Source organism: Cydia splendana, chromosome Z, assembly GCF_910591565.1.
Source record: "Cydia splendana chromosome Z, ilCydSple1.2, whole genome shotgun sequence".
NCBI lineage: Eukaryota > Metazoa > Arthropoda > Insecta > Lepidoptera > Tortricidae > Cydia > Cydia splendana.
In genome coordinates this window covers 41,209,859-41,232,585 of record NC_085987.1, presented here as the reverse complement: position 1 = coordinate 41,232,585, position 22,727 = coordinate 41,209,859, and the positions used below count along the sequence as shown (strand labels likewise).

Here is a 22,727-nt window from a genome sequence, read left to right as displayed (position 1 = left end):
TTACCTACCTATTTAAATATCCTACAATTTACCTATAATAATCAAAAGAACTCAAAGTTGTATAAAGTGTAACTAGAGTCTAAACTAAACCAAAGGTTCGGGCCTCTACCGGCACTAGTACTAATAGGTACCTACTGTCGGTTTTCTCAGCTCGTTGATATCGCGCAGATATTTCTGCTCGCAGGGCTTGCGGCGATGAGACTTGGCAAGTATCGGAATTCAGGCCTATAACCGCGAAAATCGAAGTCCGCAAATTGCGGGCATTTTTCTTCGTTTCGTCTTTTTCTTTGTCACTCTAATTACGCCTTCATTGGAGTAAAAGAGAAAGATTCCCGCAATTTGCGAATTTCGGTTTTCGCGGTATAGCGCCTCAGATTAGGTACTGATACAGAAGTCGTCGGTTCAGTGGAACCGCGCTTCTGATAAATCCCTTTCAGGTTGAGTTGAGATATAATTGTATTTCGATATTTGGATATCATACCGTAATTGCAATGGAAAAGTTTAATAAAATTGCGATATTTTGATTCAGATTCAGAGTAAATTTTCAACAACGCGACTATAAAACTGCGTGGAACACGAAGTTACCGTAAAAAAGAGTAAAATTGAAACCGTTAGGCGTTAAGACTCACTTAATGAGTGAATTGCAAAAAAAATGGTACATTAGTTAAGCACCTGTAATTAGTCTAAAGTTAATTGATTCCATTGTGTTACCACAGTTAAGCCATTTCTATTTAAGTTAGATGCATGAAAGTGTTAGCGTATGCTATAGACTTACCTATATGTGTACGAATTAAGTACAATAAATACAATACAATACAATTTACATAGTTAATTTTCGTAACACAAATGAATCAATTAAGTTAAGACTAATCACAGCTTCTTAACTGCGCTTAATTACGTACAATTTTTTTGCAATTCACTCTAATAGTGATAATATGAACAGAGTGGGTCATGCAACTCGAGCAGTCACCAGGGTTCACATAAAGCCTTGGTAAAATAGAGGATATAAACAATACAGGTTATAAACACCGAAGGGTAAAAAAATGCTGCGCCCTCCGCTATTTTTTATTGCAAACGGGGTCGCGTTTTTAGGAAATATGTAATACTTAGTGAAAAAGTTTATTCAAACTTAGTATTTCTTTATCTTTTCTTTAACTGATCGAATCGTTTTAAGAAACCAAAAGCATTATTTTTCATTTATTCATTTTTCATTTCCTCCTTATAACTACATACAAGTATCAACACTTTAGAACCGACCTTAATTTACTTGATATTGATGCAAGTTGTGTGCACTCGACTTCAAAGATATATGCCTCTATTATTGTACATCAAAACTACCTATCTGTACTAAAAATGTAGGTACAGTCAACTGTAAAAATATGGGTGTACAAATCATCTCAAAAATATGTCCCATAACTCTTATGTCAGTGAATTAAGAACCATGGGACATATTTTTGAGTCAGTTGTCTACACCCATATTTTTACAGTTGACTGTACATATATGTACATACTTACATATCTTTGACCGAAAAATCAACGCTGAAAGCGTATCTACATGTGTGAAAGACTTTCGCGTGCTATTTCATCCGAACCTATTCGGAGCATCCGTCGGAATTGGCTTAGCCAGGAGCGGACAAAATGAGGACATTCGATTACTCGCGTCCCGGAGGCAATCTCACTTGATACCTCCGACGGTTGATTTTTAGACGCCGTTAGTATTTTTTTATTTAAATAGTTCTTTTAAGTTTTATAGTTTTTATTCAACGTTCGCGTTCAGATGATTTATGGTCTAGAACATGACTAATCTACTTACCTGTAATAATTATTACTAGTGCGATAGATAATTATAGAAAGCATTAAAAAATAAAATATATTATACAAATAATACTCAGCTAGGTAAAGACCATAACAAACTATATATTAGGTCCTTACCTATGAAATTGGCGTTTTTGTTCATAGATATAAGTCTGATCCTAGTTTTTTTTTTTTACAAAAGTACATACACAATTACAATAAAACTACAGTGCACTCAATAAACAACGATTTTACATACAATTAATTGTTATTTTTTATTGTTAAGTGTTCAGAATTAAGCCTTGAAAATAGGTCTTTTCATGTGCTGTCGGTTCGAGTATTAAAATTACTTATATTTTTCTAATGGTACCAATTTTCAAGAAATGGAGATATTGAAAACATACCTTAAAGGTGTCAAAAATTACTGGAAAAATTTTGTTTGGTTTGAATTAGCCATCAAAAAAATATCCGCAAAATTAATTGTATGGAAATTCGTGTTTCGTTGAAATTCTCCGAACAAAACGCCAATTTCATAGGTAATGACCTAATACTTACACGAAACGCAGCAATTAATATTATTGTAATTATACGTTAGTAGCGTTAACAAATTATACACCTAAACCTTCCTCAAGAATCACTCTATTGATAGGTGAAAATTCGTTCAGTAGTTTTTGAGTTTATCGCGAACAAACACAGACACACAACCAGACAGACGCGGCGGGGGACTGAATGAACGTCACAATCGCGGCAGTAATGCGGCGGCGAACGTCACTCATTTTATCAATAAAAAATACAGATACCGCGGCGGTAACAAACACGCCGCCACAACAGTAATGCAGCTGCGGACGTCACCTTAAATCATTATCTCAATCACAACCGGCGTTTATAAATAATATAGGTATTTTTAACCGGCTTAAAAAAAAGGTTTTTATTCAATATATTTTTCGTTTACAATCCTTAAGATTACCTACACGCGGTCAAACACTAAACATTCTCGACTACTAAAAAATATTGGATTATGTAAATATTTTTATCACATGTCTAATTCAAGGCACGACTTTCATCTGCAATACCTACTTAGATAAATACATTTTTAAACAATTATGAATATTAAAATGTTCTTCCCATCTCTCCTTCAAAATATTCTTCTGTTTTCTACGTGGAAATGACGGAGCGCAGTGCCATCATAGTCACTCGGGTGAACATTGTTTGCTGGTGCGGACGCTTCTCGTACCGTAACCCTGCCAGGCTGTGTCAAGGTCGCCATTGTAATTTACAAGTATAAGTCCACCGCCCTTTATCTGGAACTAGATTAACCTGATGCCACACTAGCTTACACGATATACTTGTTACATACGCTTAGAGGACCTGCGACGAGGTGCGATATCTTTTGATTTTAGCAGAAAAATATATCTTACAACAGAACATTTTTGCTCCAATAACAGAATAAAGTGAGGGAGTGTCATGAGATGACAATGCGATATAGGGCTTTTCAATCTTTACATACAAGCTAATTGTAAAGAACTACGATGTTTACATTATTTACAGTCAATAACACAAGACAGACTAGAGAGGCGTCCCAAAGGTATACTTGGGTTTAACTACCCAAGTATACCTTTGGGACGCCTTTGCCCAGCAGCGGGACACCCAAGTAGGCTAAAAAAAAAAGTATACCTACCTAAGGTTTACATCGCTGTAAAGGTCGCGTCATCATTTCTGTTTCAGCGTTAATTATTTATTAATATATATAATAGTTCCCTAAAGTTATTGTTTAAAGTGAAATAGCGCCAGACTGAATTAAAGCGGCAATGTGGGGCAAGTGGCGTTGGCGAGCGTAAATCGTTGAGCACGTTCCTTGACTTAACTCCAACCGCTATTCTAGCACAGGCGAGCGCTGGATTTAGGTAAAAAATATAGCGAATCGGTATAAGTGACTAGTTTTATTTATTAATATTGGTTACAATGAAGCGATTGCTCGCGGTTTTATGAGACGACAACAACACGCAGGCCTCGTGACAATGGCGTGAAGATCCTAAGGTTACGTACCCCTGTGTACGTGCCTTAAGTAATTTGTTTTGTTTATATTTGTAAGGAAATTTCAGGGGAACAAAATCTGGATTGTTTTTATATAACATTTGTATATCGCAAGCGTAATCAAAGTTTTGTGCAAAGAAGCTTAAAATATGAGAATTATGAGGTGCTTTGATTTCAGGTAACTTTGAAGTACTTAATGTTTAGAAGATATTATATATTAAACAAATGTGGCTTTCCATTAGAGAAGGGTCCGTATGCTTCATATTGTGCATAAGGACTCTTTTTTTGATGGAAAGGTTCCTTAATGCACATGGAGCATAAGGACCCTTCTCTGATGGAAAGCTACAAATGCTCGCAGCATACTCGTATCAAAACAATGTAAAGCGACAACGTACGCGTTTTACATTCATCACTGCACATAAAAGCAAAATTCAAAAATTGATTTTTATAAAACAATTAAGATAGTACCTAGGTATGTAATAACAAAGATTCAGTAATTTGAAACAGTCGCGACGGGCATATGAGAACGAGTTCGTGTCGAGCAAGGTGGAAAATTCTCAGAGAACATTGATGCTTTGTGTTGTGCACCGCTCGTAGTGACGTCGACATACACGTAGGGTTAACAGATATCAATCCCTTAAGTACTGACAAAATCACATAAGCTTTGAAAATAAAAACTGATACTCGTTGAAGGGGCGGCGAGGGTTCCTCGTCTATAACATTTTTCTAAAACCAAAACATTAAAGTAGTTAATATGTTACGTTCCACGGGTAGCCTCCTAACAAGGCCCAGCCATACAAATCAAAAATCCAAATTTTGTTACTGAAATTTGGACCTACTGTGTAGTGTGTAGGGAATAGAGTTGATTTTGTTTTGTTTGAAAATTTAACAAAACAAAGCAAATGCAACTCTGTTCTAATTGAATATGATTTAAATTTCATCGAACTGAATAAGTCCTATAGGTAGGACCTTGGGCCTTAGGAGGGTAAAGGAGGTACCTCATGGTGGTTGGCGCTTACGTCATGTGGCCCCGCATTAGTATTGGAACGTCGTTAATAATAGCGTAAGCGGCAACCGCCATAATGTACCTACCTTTATCCGTTGAACGTTACATATATGAGTTATATGAGTATATGACCAATTTCATGCCTTTAACAATTAGCCCTGGTTCTTATGGATTTACCTCTAAAGTAACAAACTTTTTTCCTTATACTTAAGTCGGTTGAAAATGGAAATAACTACACTTCTTGTGATTTTGTAAAAACGTGGAATCCGTCCAAGCTAACTTTGCACAGACTTGAACAGAACAAAGTGTGGAGTGTCATTATAAACGTCATATTTTCATAGACATTTGACATTGATAATGGCATTCCACAATTTGTCATTGCGGATCCGGATCAAGATCTGGATAATTTCATACATGTCGGATCCGGATTGCAAGCCCTAGTGGGCATGTAAACCGTTTGAAGGATAAACTGACGTCTGCTAACCCTATGTCGACAGGAGGCATTCGTTCCGGTAAACATGGCTCGGAATTAAAACATTTTACAGCCACGTTATTAAAGGCGCAGGCATTTCGCTGGCAAACACTCCTCAAACAAAAAGTCGGCATTTGACGGTGGATGGCCTTCTGGAAATCCTATTCCTAGGTATAGCGTGGAAGAACTGTTTCCGCTTCCATTAAAAAGGAAAGCTTTTATTAAAAATCCGGGGAATAAATAAACAAAAACATAGATAGGGAGTGGTAATCGTATAATTAAAAATAAAGTTAATAAGGAAATGCCAAAAAAATCAACACTATTCAAAGTATCCATTGATTTACTTACATCTATGATCCATTGTCATTTTGAAGTTTATTTTATATTTCCTAAAATATTTTCATACTATCCTCTATGAGTCTATGCAATCTTGGCCAAGTATAGCAAATATTGCAGACCCCTTGTCTCGCCTGTACCTAATTAACTATAACTACTGTTCGACCGTAAACGTGTCCGACATTTACTCCATGAAAGCTACGGTGATGTTCGCCATTACTATCCTAGCTTTCCACCTCATTGCTGCTTATTTTGAATGTTACCATATTGCCAACAAGGTTCCAAGTGCCGTAAAAATAGGTTAAAGATACGAGGTTAACAAAGTATGTAGGCATTTCTTTGTTGGCCCGGTAATTGACGGAGTAGGTAATTATAGCCAATAATAGCACAGATCGCTACCCGTGATAATCTCGTGAGATATTAATTTATAAATTATACAATGCGAGCAAACGGAGCGTGTTAATATGCGAAAAAGTAAACATTTGTGTTAGACAGTTTGGTCAAAAGGTATCGTGAACCTCAGTTCCGTTAAACGAATTGGCAATGATTGCAGTTGGGAATGTGCCAATTCCAGACTTGAAGGGTTTTATTCAATATTACCATATGAATTACCGTTTAGCAGGTTGTTTAAATATAAGAGGAACGGGGACACCGTTTCTCCAAACAAACGTAGTCCCCATTTTCCTCTCTGGATATTGACATCATGGAAAATATTTTTACATAATTTGATATAAGTACTTATATTAACCATAGCCATGCATGCCGCTACGTTTGAAGTTTTGCGATTAGTATGAAATGGGTATTTCGCAATGGTCCTCCCTCCACTTTCGTCTTAACGTGTATTAACTATCAATGAGGTTCAATTTTATATCTTTACAACTACCTAATGTTTTTTTATTCTTCTGACCCTGTATTTGATTGTAAATATTACATGTATTTATATAGCGTGACGCGTAATTTATTAACTACAGTAATTGAATTCTACGATTGATTACGTACAGTATACGTTACTTAATGCTCTTTGGTACAGTGTAAATTTTCATAGGTGTACTTATCATGTGTAAAGTATGAAAAAGGCGCTTTCATTAAAACCTATTAAATTGACCAACATCCACAATGCATAATATATTTGATGATGATGATGATGTTTGTTTAAAACAACGTTAACGCTATCTAGTCGCATTTGAAAATTGGAGACGGTGGATTCAATTTCTTCGTTATATTTTCAGCTCGTGACATTGCCACTAATCCATAGATAAGGTCACTTTTGTAAAATGTGGCGCGATCACCACGGACTTGTAAGTTTGTTTTTTGAAATGCAAGAGGATTTCGTGACACGCACGTGGACGTCGTGGTACCTTAAACTTAGGCCTTATTGAAGAATTTTTGTCTCAAATTATATAAAGAGGAAATTGTGTAACCATTTAGCAACTAGTCGAACTTTCGCTTGGAATACGATTGTTCATGAGCAAACGTATGTACTTAACACGTACTACAGTACGTTTAAAATATCGTAGTATTTAACACACATTAATGCGACAAAGTACTAAATTTACCGGCTTTTTGAGGCTGTCGTGATCTTGAAGTATGAATCATGGAGCATGCAGCCATATGGTGGAGTGGGTCAAGCCCGCCGGACCGTATGCGCCGCTACGCATATCGCGGCATCTACTACTCTATTCTTCGAAGTTAAAAAGCCGTATGTCAATACGGCACTCGTAACGATACAACCTTTAACTTAGCAAAGTTTTACCGCGATAAGTATTCGCACCTCCTTACATGATATAACGGTGGTATAACTTATGAAAATGGTTAATTAGTGATTGTGCGGTGGATTTAAAAGGTACAGCAACTAAAATAGTCAAGTCTATGTACAATCTTATAAAATATAAAATGCATTACTTAAAGTTGTATGTACGTACATACTAAGTACCTACTAGGGGAGATGCGGATAAGATGGCGACGCTAAGGTTAAGGTAATAAAAAAACCGGATATTTAAAACGGAGTTAGTGTTATTTATTAATCAAACATTAATTACTTAATATAGTTTTATTTGGCACAGCTTTGGACTTGGTAACTAATTCATTCAACGACATTCGATTCGAATAGTAGGTAGGTACTTCGATGTTTCAAGGCCGAGATACGAGCAGACTTATTTTTATTTGCATTACCTTGTGTGGTGTTAGAGCCGCCATACACGGACTGCTCGAGCAGTAACCCAGTGATCAACATACACGGACTGCTTGACCGCATGATGAAATTTCACCGCGCAGCCAACCGCCCGAAGCAGTTGCAACTGCAGATCACCCAACGGCGACCGCTTGAAGCTGTTGGCACTGACTGCAGTAGTCCGTGTATGGCGGCCCTTACAGTAATAGTATAATAACTGCTACGCTGTACTTACTTACAGATATCATGCATACGTATTGTCGTCAAAATAATTTATATATTATATATTTTATATTTTCAATTATATATTTTCAAAGGGTTAAAATAACTGTGTTATAAAAATATATGATGCAGACGATGCAGTTAAGGTTTATCGGGTTTTTGCTGTATGCTGGCTACAATAATGCCTGCTATTGGAATGCAAATTCGCGCGACCAAAATAAATAATTCCCGGCGTGGTGGCTACCGGAGAGTAGGTTGTCTGCGGTTACCGGTTACACACCTCTGGCAGGGTTATTGCAGTCGCTCGGTAGCACGGGCTAGTTGAAGGCTCAACGACCGAAGATTGGTATCCTGTTCATAGTTGTTACGGGTTGCGAGATCAAGGAACACTGGACAGCCTAAAACTTGTCTCGCCTCACCTTGAAAACCTAATAGGAATGCACGATGTGGTCATACCGACTGCCGCCGGTCTTTCACTCTGTATTACAGGCGCCATCATATTACAAATTAAATATATATTCCATCGCTTTAACTGACTGATTAGACTTACTTAAGTATTATTTTAATATGACAGTAGATAGGTAAAAAAGTTTTCATTCGGTATATATTTTTTCAGCACACCAGCTGGGAAAGGCTTACTTTGCACTTCAAAAACTGATAGCAAAGTTGCATTTTATTCACATGCGAGGCAAAGTAATCAAATGCAAATTTTGAGTTGTTTTCTTATGTTTCCTGGCAGAATTGACTTTTAAATATTTTATAACATTCATTTGGATTTGATTTTGTTTGATATTTTACATTTAGGTAATATTTGCTGCGGGTTGGTATGGTGAAAATTTTTGTGTTTCACTCGGGGGCAAATTTTGTTTAACCCTCGTGCTTTGAAACCCTCGCAACGCTCAAGATTCCATTTTGCGAACCACTCGCTACGCTCGTGGTTCAATTTTGGAATCTTTCGCTTGCTCGGGTATCAATATTAGCATATATTTTTTTAATTACTTATATCTGAACGTGTGAAGTTGTGTGCAATTTGGTAAGATAGCTCTTGCTCCTTCAATAATTCGACATTTTTTTCGATATGATTTCCCGTTCTTATAGTTAGTTCTAAATACATTAAGCCAGCATTTCCCAAACTGTGGGTCGTGAGCCATAGTTTCGGAAATGCCTATACAGTTGAGGTGTCTACGCATGGTTTATGGTTTAAGATATTTATTCTCTCATAAGATTACAAATCACTTACTGAGAAAAACATAATTATTTTTACTTATATCTACCTAGATACTTACCTAGGTACTTAAGAGGGTAGCATGCAGAACTGTTAACGACTAGGTAGGTACTCGTACTCACAATAATCCCCGTGGTAACATGATCAGAGGAACAAACAAGTAGTAGGCCAGCTAAACCAAAACTTTAAACACTAGTTAATTAACGCTTGTGCATGCTTGATTCAATTTCTACATAAAAATATATGTACCTAAGTAACATAAATTTGTCTAATAATTGAATGAAATATTCTTATTTTTGATAATTATAGGTATACCTAATCAAAAACAGTTACGTCGATATTTCATTCTAAGTATCTGTTATCTATTAATTACATCACCTCTATTCTATCCCACCTTTATAAAACAGCAATATTATTGCCCCCTTATTCATAAAAGTATACGGGCCTGATTTAGTTAAATTATGTTTTAGCTCTTTCTTACAAATACATAGGTCACAATAACAGATAAAGACCAACAATTCATAGTTAATTCAGGCCAGTAACGCGTTTATGAATAACGCCATTACGAGTAGAATTTAGGCGTAGGCACAATCTGAAACCGAAACCAATTCATAATTTCAAAATAAGTCTTCACCTATATTATGAAGCATTTGGTAGCGAGCCAGGAACGAGCGCTCGTATTGTATTCATACGATAAACCTTTCAAATAAATTAGTTATGACATGGATTTTAAAATAAACCTTACACTTAAACTAAAATAGTCACAGCCTTAATTATTTTAACTGTGGCCTGAATTCGAGCTTGAAACAGAACCGTCGTTTTCAGGGGGCAAAGTTGTTGTTTAACCTCTCGTCAGGCGTGTCTCACTCCGCGATTTCGTCGCTTTGCTACAGGTAGCTAAAAGTACATCCGTTCGGCCCCAATTTTGGGGTTTGCCATAAGCCGCGCGTGGCGCTGTCGCCACCTAGCGGCCATATCTGTGCTGATCGTAACAGACGCGTTTTGTTAGAGAGAGAGTCTTCTGTACTTAGTAGGTACTATTATTTATTCTGTGCTCTCGTGCTAAAATTGATACCCGAGCAAGCGAAAGATTTCAAAATGAATACGAAAAATGTAATCTTGAAAACCGTTGCGAGGGTTTCTAAGCACGAGGGTTAAAAAAATTACCACTGAGTGAAACAAAATGTTTCACCACACAAACACAAGGAGAATCCTAACTGTAAAGTGTAAAATATATATCAAACAAAATCAAAGCCAATCGATTCAAAATGAATGTTATTAAATAATATGTATCATTCAAAATCATCATTTAAAAGTCAATTCTACCAGCCAACATAAGGAAACAACTGAAATTTTGCATTTGTTTACTTTGCCCCACATGTGGATAAAATGCAACTTTTTCATCAGTGTTTGAATTTACCTACGTAGGGGTCATCCATTAATTACATCACACAAATTTCTAGGTTTTTTGACCCCTCCCCCCTCCTTGTCACACTTGGTCACATTTGGCAGACCCCCTCCCCCCTGGTGTGACGTCACTTTTTTTAACGATATCGGCAAATATTGATTTAATATTTTATCAAAATATTTTTCACAAAAGGAATACCTATAGTAATTTTATAAACCAAAACTGATTGGGACAGAAAATTAAACGAATAAAAACGTCGTTCCATTAACTTGTTTTTTAACCATACAGCGAATAAAATAGTTCAAATATTTTTTGTTACTGATGAAGTTAAAGTGACGTCATAAGTTTGTGACTCCCCCCTCCCCCTTGTCACAACATGTCACATTTTCTTGACCCCCTCCCTCCCCCTAAACGTGTGATGTAATTAATGGATGACCCCGTATAGTGAAAAGAAACTTACCTACTTATTGTTTCGTTTTACCGAGAAACTATTTAATGATTTTTAGTATCATCAGTGAATGATTCATATACTTAAGATACTGTATTGTAAATGATCGGGTTGGATTGACAATGGCGCTAGCGCCCGTATGCCTGAAATGAGAAAAATAGTTATTGCCTAAAAGGTGTTAAGTGCATGTCTAAAACGGGTAACACTTGTTGTTAGCATCAATATCACTGTTTTAAAGGCTTTAAACCCTGGGAACTTGTATTGGCTGAGTATCCAGCGTGGAGCGTGGAGTATAATACGATCGGCCAAGAATGCTCAACCCGCAGAACCGGTCCCGCCGGGCCAATGCAAAAAATACTATAAAGCCAACAATGTTGAACTTAGTCCATTCACCAGACTTCTTAACTGTCCTGTGCAAATATGACGCATCGTCTTACTTTACTGAATGCATTCCCTTTATTGCGTGAGATTTATGTCAAGTATTGCCACGTCCATTTTAGGGGTGTTTACTATGTATACATTTTGAAGTATTTTATAAATTATATATTTAGCTACCTAAAACTGTATGTGGCAAAAAAAATTATAAAAGGTAAATATTTTACCTTTTATAAGTAGTTTTTTGTGGCACATTTACAGCGTAAGTAAGGTATATTGCGTCGATAACTTTTGACCAAATGTTCATAACAGGTTCTTTCACACATTTCAGCGCTTTTTGTAAAGAACATATTTGGCTTGACCAAGCTAACTCTGCACAGACTTTGCAATGACAAACTGCGGAAGTGTAACTATAAAAGTAAAATTTCCATGTATTTGACGTTAATAGTTCTATAGGTATATCAATAAAAAGTACCATGGATCATGCACGAACCTATAGTTACGAATACTATCTCAGCCATCAAAACATTTCATATGATTTAATCAATACATCCATCAACCCGTAACGTGAGTGCGTCCACGAAAATGGTTATAGTAATAAGATACGAGCTTCGTGCACCAAAATAGCCGCGTGAGACGGACCGGCGTAGTGACTCACGCGTGCGCTCGACAACGAAATGAGCTAACCTTATGACCCATTTATTGCCAAGTAAGAAAAAAGTGACCAAACTTAACAGGATAGTCTTAAAAAACATTATTTAGTTTGTTTATTTTTATCTTTCACCTACGAATTTTTATACCTCTCGCGTCGAATGATGGCCCCTATAACAGTTCCTATACCGGCCGGTATAAGACTCTTTTGGTTGAGTATAATTTATAAAATAATTAAAGAAATATGTTTTACCGTAATTTTCTTACTGGAATGGAATGTCGACATCCTACATTTTACGTGACAAGTAGGTACTCTAATAAAAATGAACTGGCATAGGTCCCACCATTGGACGTGAGAGGTACCTATACAAACAAGCATTAATAATTATTTGACTTATTTGTACAACAAGAGATCAAAGTTTGATATTTCTTCGAGTGCTTATTTTGAGTCCCGTGCAAGAGAAAGATTCTTTATTATAATTTAGAATCTCGTGCAAGAGAAAGTCTCTAATATAATAATTTAGAATCTTGAGCGTAGTAAGGGACTCTAAAGCGCACGAGATATAAATAACTTTGATCTCGTGTAGTACACAAAAATTTTCACCTGAGCAGTCAGAACATACCTATTAGACAACTTGAAAAATGTAATCCGTCTTCATCACTTAATACCTGCACTCATGTATTCTTAAGATATACAAACAATTAAGTTTAATTACCGCAATCGAACACAAAAACAAAACGTAATAATAAATTTCAGTAAAATAATATGGAAATAACGAACATCAACTGACACTTCAATCGACAACTTTTTTTTGTAAAAAAATATTTTGTAAGATACGGTCCGAATTGCGGATACGTACTATTTGTCAACTATGGTAGAAATTCTTAAAAGTAAAATAATTAATTTTGCGTGATAATCTTTGTATTTTTTGAGTTCATCATTTTAATTGTACAGTAAAATACCTAAAATAAAGTATTTTATCAGTTTTTATCATATCTTAAACTTTATTTTTATTAATTAATTATTAAGAATTCATACTCGTACGTGGTTTGGAACGATGCGGTCTGAAGTTTTCGGGGGTCTATTATAAACCCTCAAGATACCGTTGAATGTCGTTTTAACTTTTTTTGTCTGTTTCTTTTTGCTAATAGTGTGAAAGGGACGGAGATAATAGAAGCCCAGTATTTCGAACTTTGTATTAGACCCCGCATGTTGAAATGACATTTGACTATAAAGGTCACTTGAATGTCATTTTGTCTCACTCAGTGAGCAAAATCGAATTTTGCTTACTGTTTTTAAGAAGCAAAGTACCCTTGTTCGAGCTGCTGAGGTGAAAAAATACTTTTCACCTGCAAAATGCGATTTTACTCACTGAGTGAGACATAATGTCATTCAAGTGACCTTCATATTCATGTCATTTCAACATGCGTGGCCTAATACAAGTTCGAAATACTTGGATTCTATTCTCTCTGTCCCTTTCACGTCGTTAGCAATATAACGATGAATTCTCAATAATAAATTAATGAAAATAAACTTGATTAAAAAAGCACTATATTTTACGTATTTTATTGTACAATTAAAATAATGAAACCAAACACATGTACAGATTATCATGCAAAATAAATAATTTTACTTTTAACAATCTCTACTATGGTTAATAAATAGTAGTATCCGCAATTCGGGCCGTATCTTGCAAATATTTTTTTACAATTTTTGTCGATTGAAGTGTCAATTGATGTTCGTTATTGCCATAATATTTTACTGAAATTGATTTCGTTTTGTTTTTGTGTTTCATTGTGGTATTTAAACTTAATTGTTAGAACATAGTAAGAAAACATAAGTGAATAAGTGATGAAGAAGGATTTACCTACATTTTTCAGGTCCGGGTTGTCTAATATGTCCTCACTTCTGAGGTGAAAATTAGTATGTGCAACACGAGATCAAAGTTATTTACATCCCGTGCGTTTTGAGTCCCTTCCTACGCTCAAGATTCTAAATTATTATATTAGAGACTTTCTCTTGCACGAGATTCTAAATTATAATACTTAAAGAATCTTTCTCTTGCACGGGACTCAAAATAAGCACTCGAAGAAATATCAAACTTTGATCTCTTGTTGTAGAGAGAAGTACTTAAAATTCGAAAACCAAACCAGAGTATACTACAAATTTTCATGTGCTAAATTTCATTTCAGTATTAAATTACTAGGCCAATTAAAAAGACCAGTAATGCAAGCCAAAGCATTTGATCCCGTTTCTACTATAATTCATATTAATTGTGGCTTCTTAGAAGTGTACTCTTCCTATAAACCGGAACTACTTGTAAATGCTCTAGATTAATATATTAATAAGCTTTTTATCCAAGAGAATCATTGGAGAGTCAACATCATATTATGGATAACGGCTTGATTTCCTATAATGAAAGTAGATATATTGTATTAATCTTGAACTCAATGACTTGCGTTAATCAAAATGATTGACGTTTACCGTCTGTCGCGTTATTTATTTATATATACTTATGCAATATAAATAACTACACACAGCATAAGGCACATGCATTCAAAACTACACAAGGAAAAGGATGTCGAAAAACCTCCATTTTGGCCCTGCTTAGTGGGAACAAAATCGTTCTTCATTCATTTGTTGCTTTTTTGGTTGGAAAATTTTAATTCATACGATCTAGTCTAGTTACGAGTAAACGTACCTAATTTACTTATGTAGAAAACCTACTAAAACTTTTTGTTTTACTATAAGGACAAAACAAATTCTTGGAGACCTTTAGGCATTGGGAATAAAATACATGTTTTTTTCGCTAGTTTTTTTTATTAATTTTTGTCTCACTTTCGTACTCTAAAACTGCATTTTATGCCCGAGATACAAGCGGTTCAGCCAGATGTAAATTCACGAAAAATAATTCACTTGTTAGTAGCGTATTTTCCAGTACTATCACATTCCTATTTACTTGGGATTTTTTTAAATAATGCATATTATAGCATTCATTTAAAAGGAATTAAAGTAAACCAGCTAAAATATTTTTAAATCATATTCACTAAATATATTGATTCATTGTCTGTTTGTAGTCTTAAACATATTTATTAAGCGTTATATAGTTTTTTTGAACACGAGGAGTGAAGCAGACTGTACAGTACACGGTAGGTAAATTATTAGTATCTTAAAGAAGCACGTGAAACCCTCACTACTCTTAGGGTTCCACCAGGCGTGGCTCACTCCGCGATTTCGTCGCTTTGCTACAGGTAGCTAAAAGTACATCCGTTCGGCCCCAATTTTGGGGTTTGCCATAAGCCGCGCGTGGCGCTGTCGCCACCTAGCGGCCATATCTGTGCTGATCGTAACAGACGCGTTTTGTTAGAGAGTGAGTCTTCTGTACCTAGTACTATTATTTATTCTGTGGTTCCACTTACTCGCTAGGCTTAGGATTCAATAGCGTTCTCTCGACGAAGTATTGAATTTTGCTCCCTCGCAATACATTCAACTATTGTTCATTAAGTAAGTACATGTTGATTTTTCGTTTTGCTTTCGATTACTCAGGTAGATACTGGCTGAACTTGCTATCTTGAAATAAGATGATTTTACACCTGCATTTTGCACCTGCTGCAACCTGTAACAAATATTACGATACATTAGACTTTTCAAGTGCGGAATGCGGGTTAAATAGTATGCAAGAAAGAAAAAATCGTGTCCTAGAACAGAAAAGTACAACTTTGATCCCTCCTAGCAGGGAAGAAAAGTGCCACTTTGATCCCTCCTAGCGGGGAAGAAAAAGCCCTTTTTCGAATAGGTGATGTGAAAAATAATTTTGCTAAACCAACTAACTATTGTTCTTTTGATGACAACTTGATATTTTTTAATTGAGAGCACCATATTATCTGAGTTTATTACGCAAGATCTTCTTTTGATAATTATTGTGTGTTTTGTAAGTACCCAAACCCTCTCCCAATCCCTCTCGCCCATGAGAGGAGGCCTGTGCCCAGCAGGGAGGCGTATATAGGCTGAAATATATATTTATATTTTTTTATTTATTATAATTACCTATCTCATTCGATTAACCTACTACAGACGATGTTACTTTTAAGTTTGGTAATTCGTAAGATATTACCTCAAATTAATTAGTAAACATCTCATCATATGTACTCAATTAGCCAGAGCAAGCGAGGCGAAGTCAATATTTAATATATTTATTCACTGCTTTGTGTGCGACTGTTGCAACTTGAATCATCTAATCATCATGCTCCTTGATCACCATGTTGTAAAATCCGATAGCAAAAATATTATTAGAGATTTCTCTTTTGTTGCAGTGGAGAGCGCTGGAGACCAGTTGGCCATCACTTCAGGCAGACCCGGTGAGCCCTCGCCGCCGATATTCGAGCAAATCTTCAAAAATGCGAGATTTGCGCAAGGCGGTAATGCAAAATTCGAAGGAAAACTTAGGGGTAATCCTACGCCAGTAGTTTCATGGACGAGAAAGAAAGCACCATTGGTAGAATGTAACAAATATAGTATGAGCTACAACGAACAGACAGGTGATGTGTCGTTACTTATCAAGCAGATAGGGCCTGGCGACGAGGGCGAGTACACTTGTACAGCGCGCAATCAGTATGGCGAAGCTATCTGCTCCGTATACATCCAGCCCGAGGGCGTAGCAATGCCCGCACAGCAGGCCTCCCAGCAGCAGAGTTATCGACACGTTAGTGAGAGCGTCGAGCACAAATCCTACGGCACGCAAGGATTCACATCCGAGCAGTCCCGACAGACTCAGAAAGTGGCTTACACTAACGGCACTTCTGACTATTCCTCTTCAGAAGATTTCAAAGTAGATACGTTCGAATATAGACTCTTGAGGGAAGTATCATTCAGAGAGACTATCACCAAAAGATACGTGGGCGAAAGTGATATTCAAATGAACACCGAAATCGATAGAACATTAGGGGCCGTTGCCCCACCAAAGATAGCTCAGAAGCCCAGAAACTCAAAACTCCAGGAAGGGGCCGACGCCCAGTTCAACGTACAGTTGTCGGGCAATCCCAGGCCACGGGTAACGTGGTTCAGAAATGGGCAGAGGCTAGTTAACTCGAACAAACATGAAATCATAACTACACATAACCAAACCACACTTAGAGTTAAGAATACGCAAAAGTCTGATTCGGGCCACTACACATTATTGGCTGAAAACCCCAATGGATGCATTGTAACATCAGCTTACCTTGCCGTAGAATCGCCACAAGAAACTTACGTGCAGGATCACAAATCACAATATATTACGGATACTCAGCAAACAGAGACTGAAGAAAGAGTAGAAATAGTTGAGAAAGCTCTCGCTCCGCAATTCGTAAAGGTCTGCCAAGATCGAGATGTAACAGAAGGGAAATTGACGCGATTCGATTGCCGCGTCACGGGCAGACCTTACCCTGAAGTCACGTGGTTCATTAACGATAGACAAATCCGAGACGATTATAATCATAAGATATTAGTAAACGAGTCAGGTAATCATGCGCTTATGATTACAAACGTCGATCGAAGTGACAGCGGTGTAGTCACGTGTGTCGCCCGCAACAAGAGCGGCGAGACATCCTTCCAGTGCCGACTGAACGTCATCGAGAAGGAGCAAGTGGTAGCCCCCAAGTTCGTCGAGCGTTTCAGCACGCTAAGCGTACGTGAAGGCGAACCTGTGGCGCTGAATGCACGAGCAGTTGGCACACCTACACCGCGGATCACATGGCAGAAGGACGGCGTTCCGATTATACCCAATCCAGAATTACGAATTAATACCGATGGTGGAACCTCGACACTGGACATTCCTCGAGCCAAGGCGTCGGATGCGGCATGGTATCAGTGCACCGCCCAGAACGTCGCAGGTTCCACCGCCACTCGGGCAAGGCTCTATGTGGAAGTTCCGAAGGAGCCTCCGCCCGAACAAAAGCGTCTGCACTTGCCGCGGCCAACAAGGATAATCGAACCAGAGTAAGTATAACTATTAAATCGTTCGCACGTCTTGGAGGCTACATTTGATCCACTTCCCGATTTCCGATTGAGCTGAAAATTTGCATACATAAATTACATAATGTAAACCAGATGACAATGCAATCTCAATGCAATGGAGCTGATCTGATGATGGAGACCATGGAGGTGGCCATGGGAACTTGGTAATAAAACAACACAAACTAATTGTGATTGGTGTTGTTAGAATTGTCTCGATGAGTATTAGTTGCTTGTGGAAAAAACCGGGCAAGTGCGAGTCGGACTCGCGCACGAAGGGTTCCGTACCATAATGCAAAAAAAAAAACAAAAAAAAGCAAAAAAAAAAGCGGTCACCCATCCAAATACTGACCACTCCCGACGTTGCTTAACTTTGGTCAAAAATCACGTTTGTTGTATGGGAGCCCCATTTAAATCTTTATTTTATTCTGTTTTTAGTATTTGTTGTTATAGCGGCAACAGAAATACATCATCTGTGAAAATTTCAACTGTCTAGCTATCACGGTTCGTGAGATACAGCCTGGTGACAGACGGACGGACGGACGGACGGACGGACGGACGGACGGACGGACGGACGGACGGACAGCGAAGTCTTAGTAATAGGGTCCCGTTTTACCCTTTGGGTACGGAACCCTAAAAAGTACAGTGAGCTATAAAAGCTTGTACCAAAAATGAATTTTTTGCCAAATATTTATTTCTCCCATTATAATTTATTTCTAGGCCTGCTCCTGGACCAGAGATTATTTACTTAAGGCACGTGGAAAGGGCACGACCTTACGTTCCTCCGGGTGAGGAAGACCGAGTTTATCCTCCACCACAGTTTATCGTGCCACTGAAGAGTGTAACACAGATGGAAGGTGGCAAGGTTCACTTTGAAACGAGAATAGAACCGGTTGGCGACCCAACGATGAAGATAGAATGGTTGAGGAATGGACAAAGTATCGAAGCTAGTAAGTATTTAAGTATTCGAGTCTTTTGCGATATATTTTGTAAATGAGTCATTAATATTAATTCTACTGTTTTTATTTCTTGATGTTCCTTTTCTTGACACATAATAAATTTGTTCCAGGTTCAAGATTCACGTCAATATTCAGGTTTGGATACATTTCTCTAGATATGCTCAGTCTTAACATTCAAGATAGTGGAGAATACACATGCCGAGCTGTTAGTGCAACCGGTATGGCCGAGACTAAAGCAATGTTGCAAGTTACACCTAGAGCAACTATTGAAAGGACTAGCCAACACCCGGAAAGTCTTCAATACATTCAACAATTAGAAGATTACTCTAGATATCAGAACCAAGAGTCAGTCGAAGAAAATATTTCACAGAAGCCTCAATTTATCAGGCCTTTGCAAGAACTTGGTGAACTCCAAGAAGGCAGAAACGCTCACTTTGAAGCTCAATTGACGCCGGTCAGCGACCCGCACATGAGAGTGGAGTGGTACAAAGACGGTCGTCCGATTACAGCCAGCTCGCGAATCACGTCAATCTTCAACTTCGGTTACGTCTCCCTTAACATCATGCACCTACGGGCTGAAGATGCAGGTTCGTACACTGTGAGAGCTGTAAACAAACTGGGCGAAGCCGTCAGCACCGCTTCCATCAAAGTAGCGGCAAGAAGCACGGTCACCTCAGATCTCGGCATACCGGAACAAAGACGCTATATAGAAAAAACAGAACAATTAGAAGCATATCAGCAACAGCAACATGTTAAATATTATCAAGAAGTACCTGAAAGTACACAACGACCAGAATTCAAAACACCTATTAAAGATCAGCTGAACGTTAAAGAAGGTGGATTTGCCCATTTTGAGGCTCGTCTCGAGCCGGTGGGCGACTCTACCTTGAGGGTAGAATGGTTAAAGGACGGACGTCCTGTGGAAGCTAGTTCGAGAATAACGACATTCTTCAACTTTGGATATGTAGCACTGACAATTAAATCAGTGACTGTACATGATGCTGGTCATTACACCTGCCGAGCCTACAATGCTCTCGGACAGGCAACCACTAGTGCCCACTGCACTATTGTAACCAAGAAAGATATCATTGCGGAATCGCAACACCCAGGAGGTCTCGAGAAGATTCAACATCTAGAGGATACAAGCAGATACACGAAGCGATCTGAAGAAGAAGTGAAAGTAGCACCAAAACCTCGGTTCCTTGGGCCTTTGAAAGGCACAAATAAAATTGTAGAAGGGCAAAGTGCCCATTTCGAAGCGAGAGTAGAGCCTCAGAGTGACTTGACTATGTCTGTGGAATGGTATTTCAATGGAAAGCAAATCAAACAAGCTAACCGTACTCAGACTTACCATGATTTCGGATACGTTGCGTTAGATATATCCAGCGTTCGAGCTGAAGATTCCGGAACGTACACTGTTGTAGCTCGCAACGCTGCTGGAGAAGCTCAGTTGAGCACTTCAATGGTAGTAGAAAGTAAGTAACCCGTAATATGGTTTATTAATATTATTATTGAATAATTTTAAGGTTTAGACTCACTTGTATCACTCGCGCGACATGTTTCGAAGCGTCTAGGTCTCCTTTCTCAAGCACTAACAGTGCGAGCAGCGTTCACGACGGCCGTGTATCACGTACTGACTGCGTACTTAATGCAAGTGAGTCTAAACCGTAAAATTATTCAGTCTCACAACAGTTTAAATTAGAATATTTGAAATATAATACTAACTTTTTTTATTACAGCACGGTCCAGTATTGATACATCAAGTATTCATCGTGGCCTATACGAAAAAACACGCCACCTTGAAGAGTCCAAATTTGTGGAACCAATGTATCAAATTGAAGAAATTTCAAAGTCGAAACCCATTTTCGTACAGCCGCTATCAGACCCAGCGCCTGTATCAGAAGGTAAAAATATCCATCTCGAATGCAGATTAGAACCTATGGGTGATCCTACAATGAGAGTCGAATGGTTCCACAATGGAAGGGCTGTGACCGTCGGTTCCAGATTTAAGACTTATTATGACTTTGGTTTTGTGGCGCTAGATATTATTCACGCTACATCTACTGACACCGGTGAATATACAGTAAGGGCAGTCAACCACTTAGGTTCAGCTCACACCTCGGCGATGGTAAGAGTCATCGAAAGATCAGATATTCTGACTGACACTCAGAACGAACAAGCTGTCGAACAAATTCAAATGCTCGAGGATGCTGCTCGCAGAAGTAGGCAAGTTCAAGAGGACATAACAGTAATGCAGGCACCACAATTTTCAAGATCCCTACATAATGTTGAAACCATTGAGGGAACAAACGTACATCTGGAATGTCGATTGCAACCAGTTGGCGACCCGACCATGAGAGTGGATTGGTTCTGCAATGGCAGACCTATTAAGACTGGCCACAGATTTAGACCAGCTTATGAATTCGATTATGTAGCTCTTGATCTGTTAAGCGTGTATCCTGAAGATTCCGGAGTTTACACTTGTCAGGCAACAAACCAACTCGGTGAAGCTGTTACTTCTTGTGCGCTACGCGTTATCGCAAAGAAGGACCTTATTTTTGAGTCACAGCATCCAACGGGCCTCGAGAAGATTCAGTACCTCGAAGATGCTTCTCGTTATAAGAAGTCCGAAATGATTGACGAGACTATTAATATCAAACCACAGTTTGTGACTAAGCCCAAATCAATAGAAAATGTCGTAGAAGGGCATCACGTCCACTTCGAGTGTAAATTGGAACCAGTAACTGATCCTAATCTGAAAGTGGAATGGTTTAAGAATGGTCAACCCGTGACTATTGGACACCGATTCAGACCAATTCACGACTTTGGTTATGTAGCCTTAGATATCATTGATTTAATTGCAGAAGACTCCGGAGTATACACCTGTAGAGCAGTTAATCATGTCGGAACTGACGAAGTCAGTTGTAGGCTTTCTTGCCGTGGAACAGCAGACATTGTTAGGGGCACACAAAACGAAGCCGGTCTGGAACAGATTCAGCATCTAGAAGACCGAACTAAATATCAAAGATCAGACATGGTCGATGAAATTACAACCCAGGCACCTATTTTCACAACATCGCTGAAGAATATTGAAATCAAGGAAGGTCAGCGTGCGCATTTCGAGTGCAGATTGATTCCAGTTTCTGATCCCACCATGAAAGTTGAATGGTACCATAACAACCGGCCTCTTAAGAGTGGTTCCAGGTTCACGGAGACCAACAACTTCGGATTTGTTGCTCTCGACATCATGTCTTGTTTACCAGAGGACTCTGGAACTTACACTTGCAGAGCTATCAATGCACTGGGTGAAGCCGTTACCTCTGGAATTGCTATTGTACATTCCAAAAAGTCAATTTATTTGGAGTCGCAGCATGAAGGAGCTCTGGGTAGGCTCAACCAGCTAGAAGATACATCAAGATACCAGAGGCACAGTGCCCAAGATGAATTTATAACTCAGGCTCCGGTATTTACAATGCCCATGAAAGATATTAAGGTAGCCGAAAACCAGGCCGCACACTTTGAAGCTAGGCTTATTCCTGTTGGTGACCCGAAACTTCGAGTTGAATGGTTGCGCAATGGGGTCCCTATCGAAGCTTGTAAGTATTTATAAGTATATAAGAGTTATTAGTACACTA

General features: G+C 38.1%; 2 protein-coding genes across 11 annotated transcripts in view; one reads left to right on the top strand and one right to left on the bottom strand.

Moving 5' to 3' along the window:
- LOC134804104 (uncharacterized) overlaps window positions 1–22,727 on the bottom strand; it is a 450,088-nt gene that overhangs the window by 153,914 nt on the left and 273,447 nt on the right. The gene's annotated exons all lie outside the window — the stretch shown is intronic.
- LOC134804031 (titin) overlaps window positions 1–22,727 on the top strand; it is a 151,530-nt gene that overhangs the window by 8,961 nt on the left and 119,842 nt on the right. For all 10 annotated transcript variants that reach the window (XM_063776886.1, XM_063776890.1, XM_063776887.1 and 7 more), the window contains exons 2-5: window positions 16,456–18,118; window positions 18,854–19,083; window positions 19,203–20,567; window positions 20,832–22,688. In XM_063776886.1, the coding sequence (XP_063632956.1) occupies window positions 16,456–18,118; window positions 18,854–19,083; window positions 19,203–20,567; window positions 20,832–22,688 (5,115 nt within the window). The remainder of the gene's footprint in view (window positions 1–16,455; window positions 18,119–18,853; window positions 19,084–19,202; window positions 20,568–20,831; window positions 22,689–22,727) is intronic.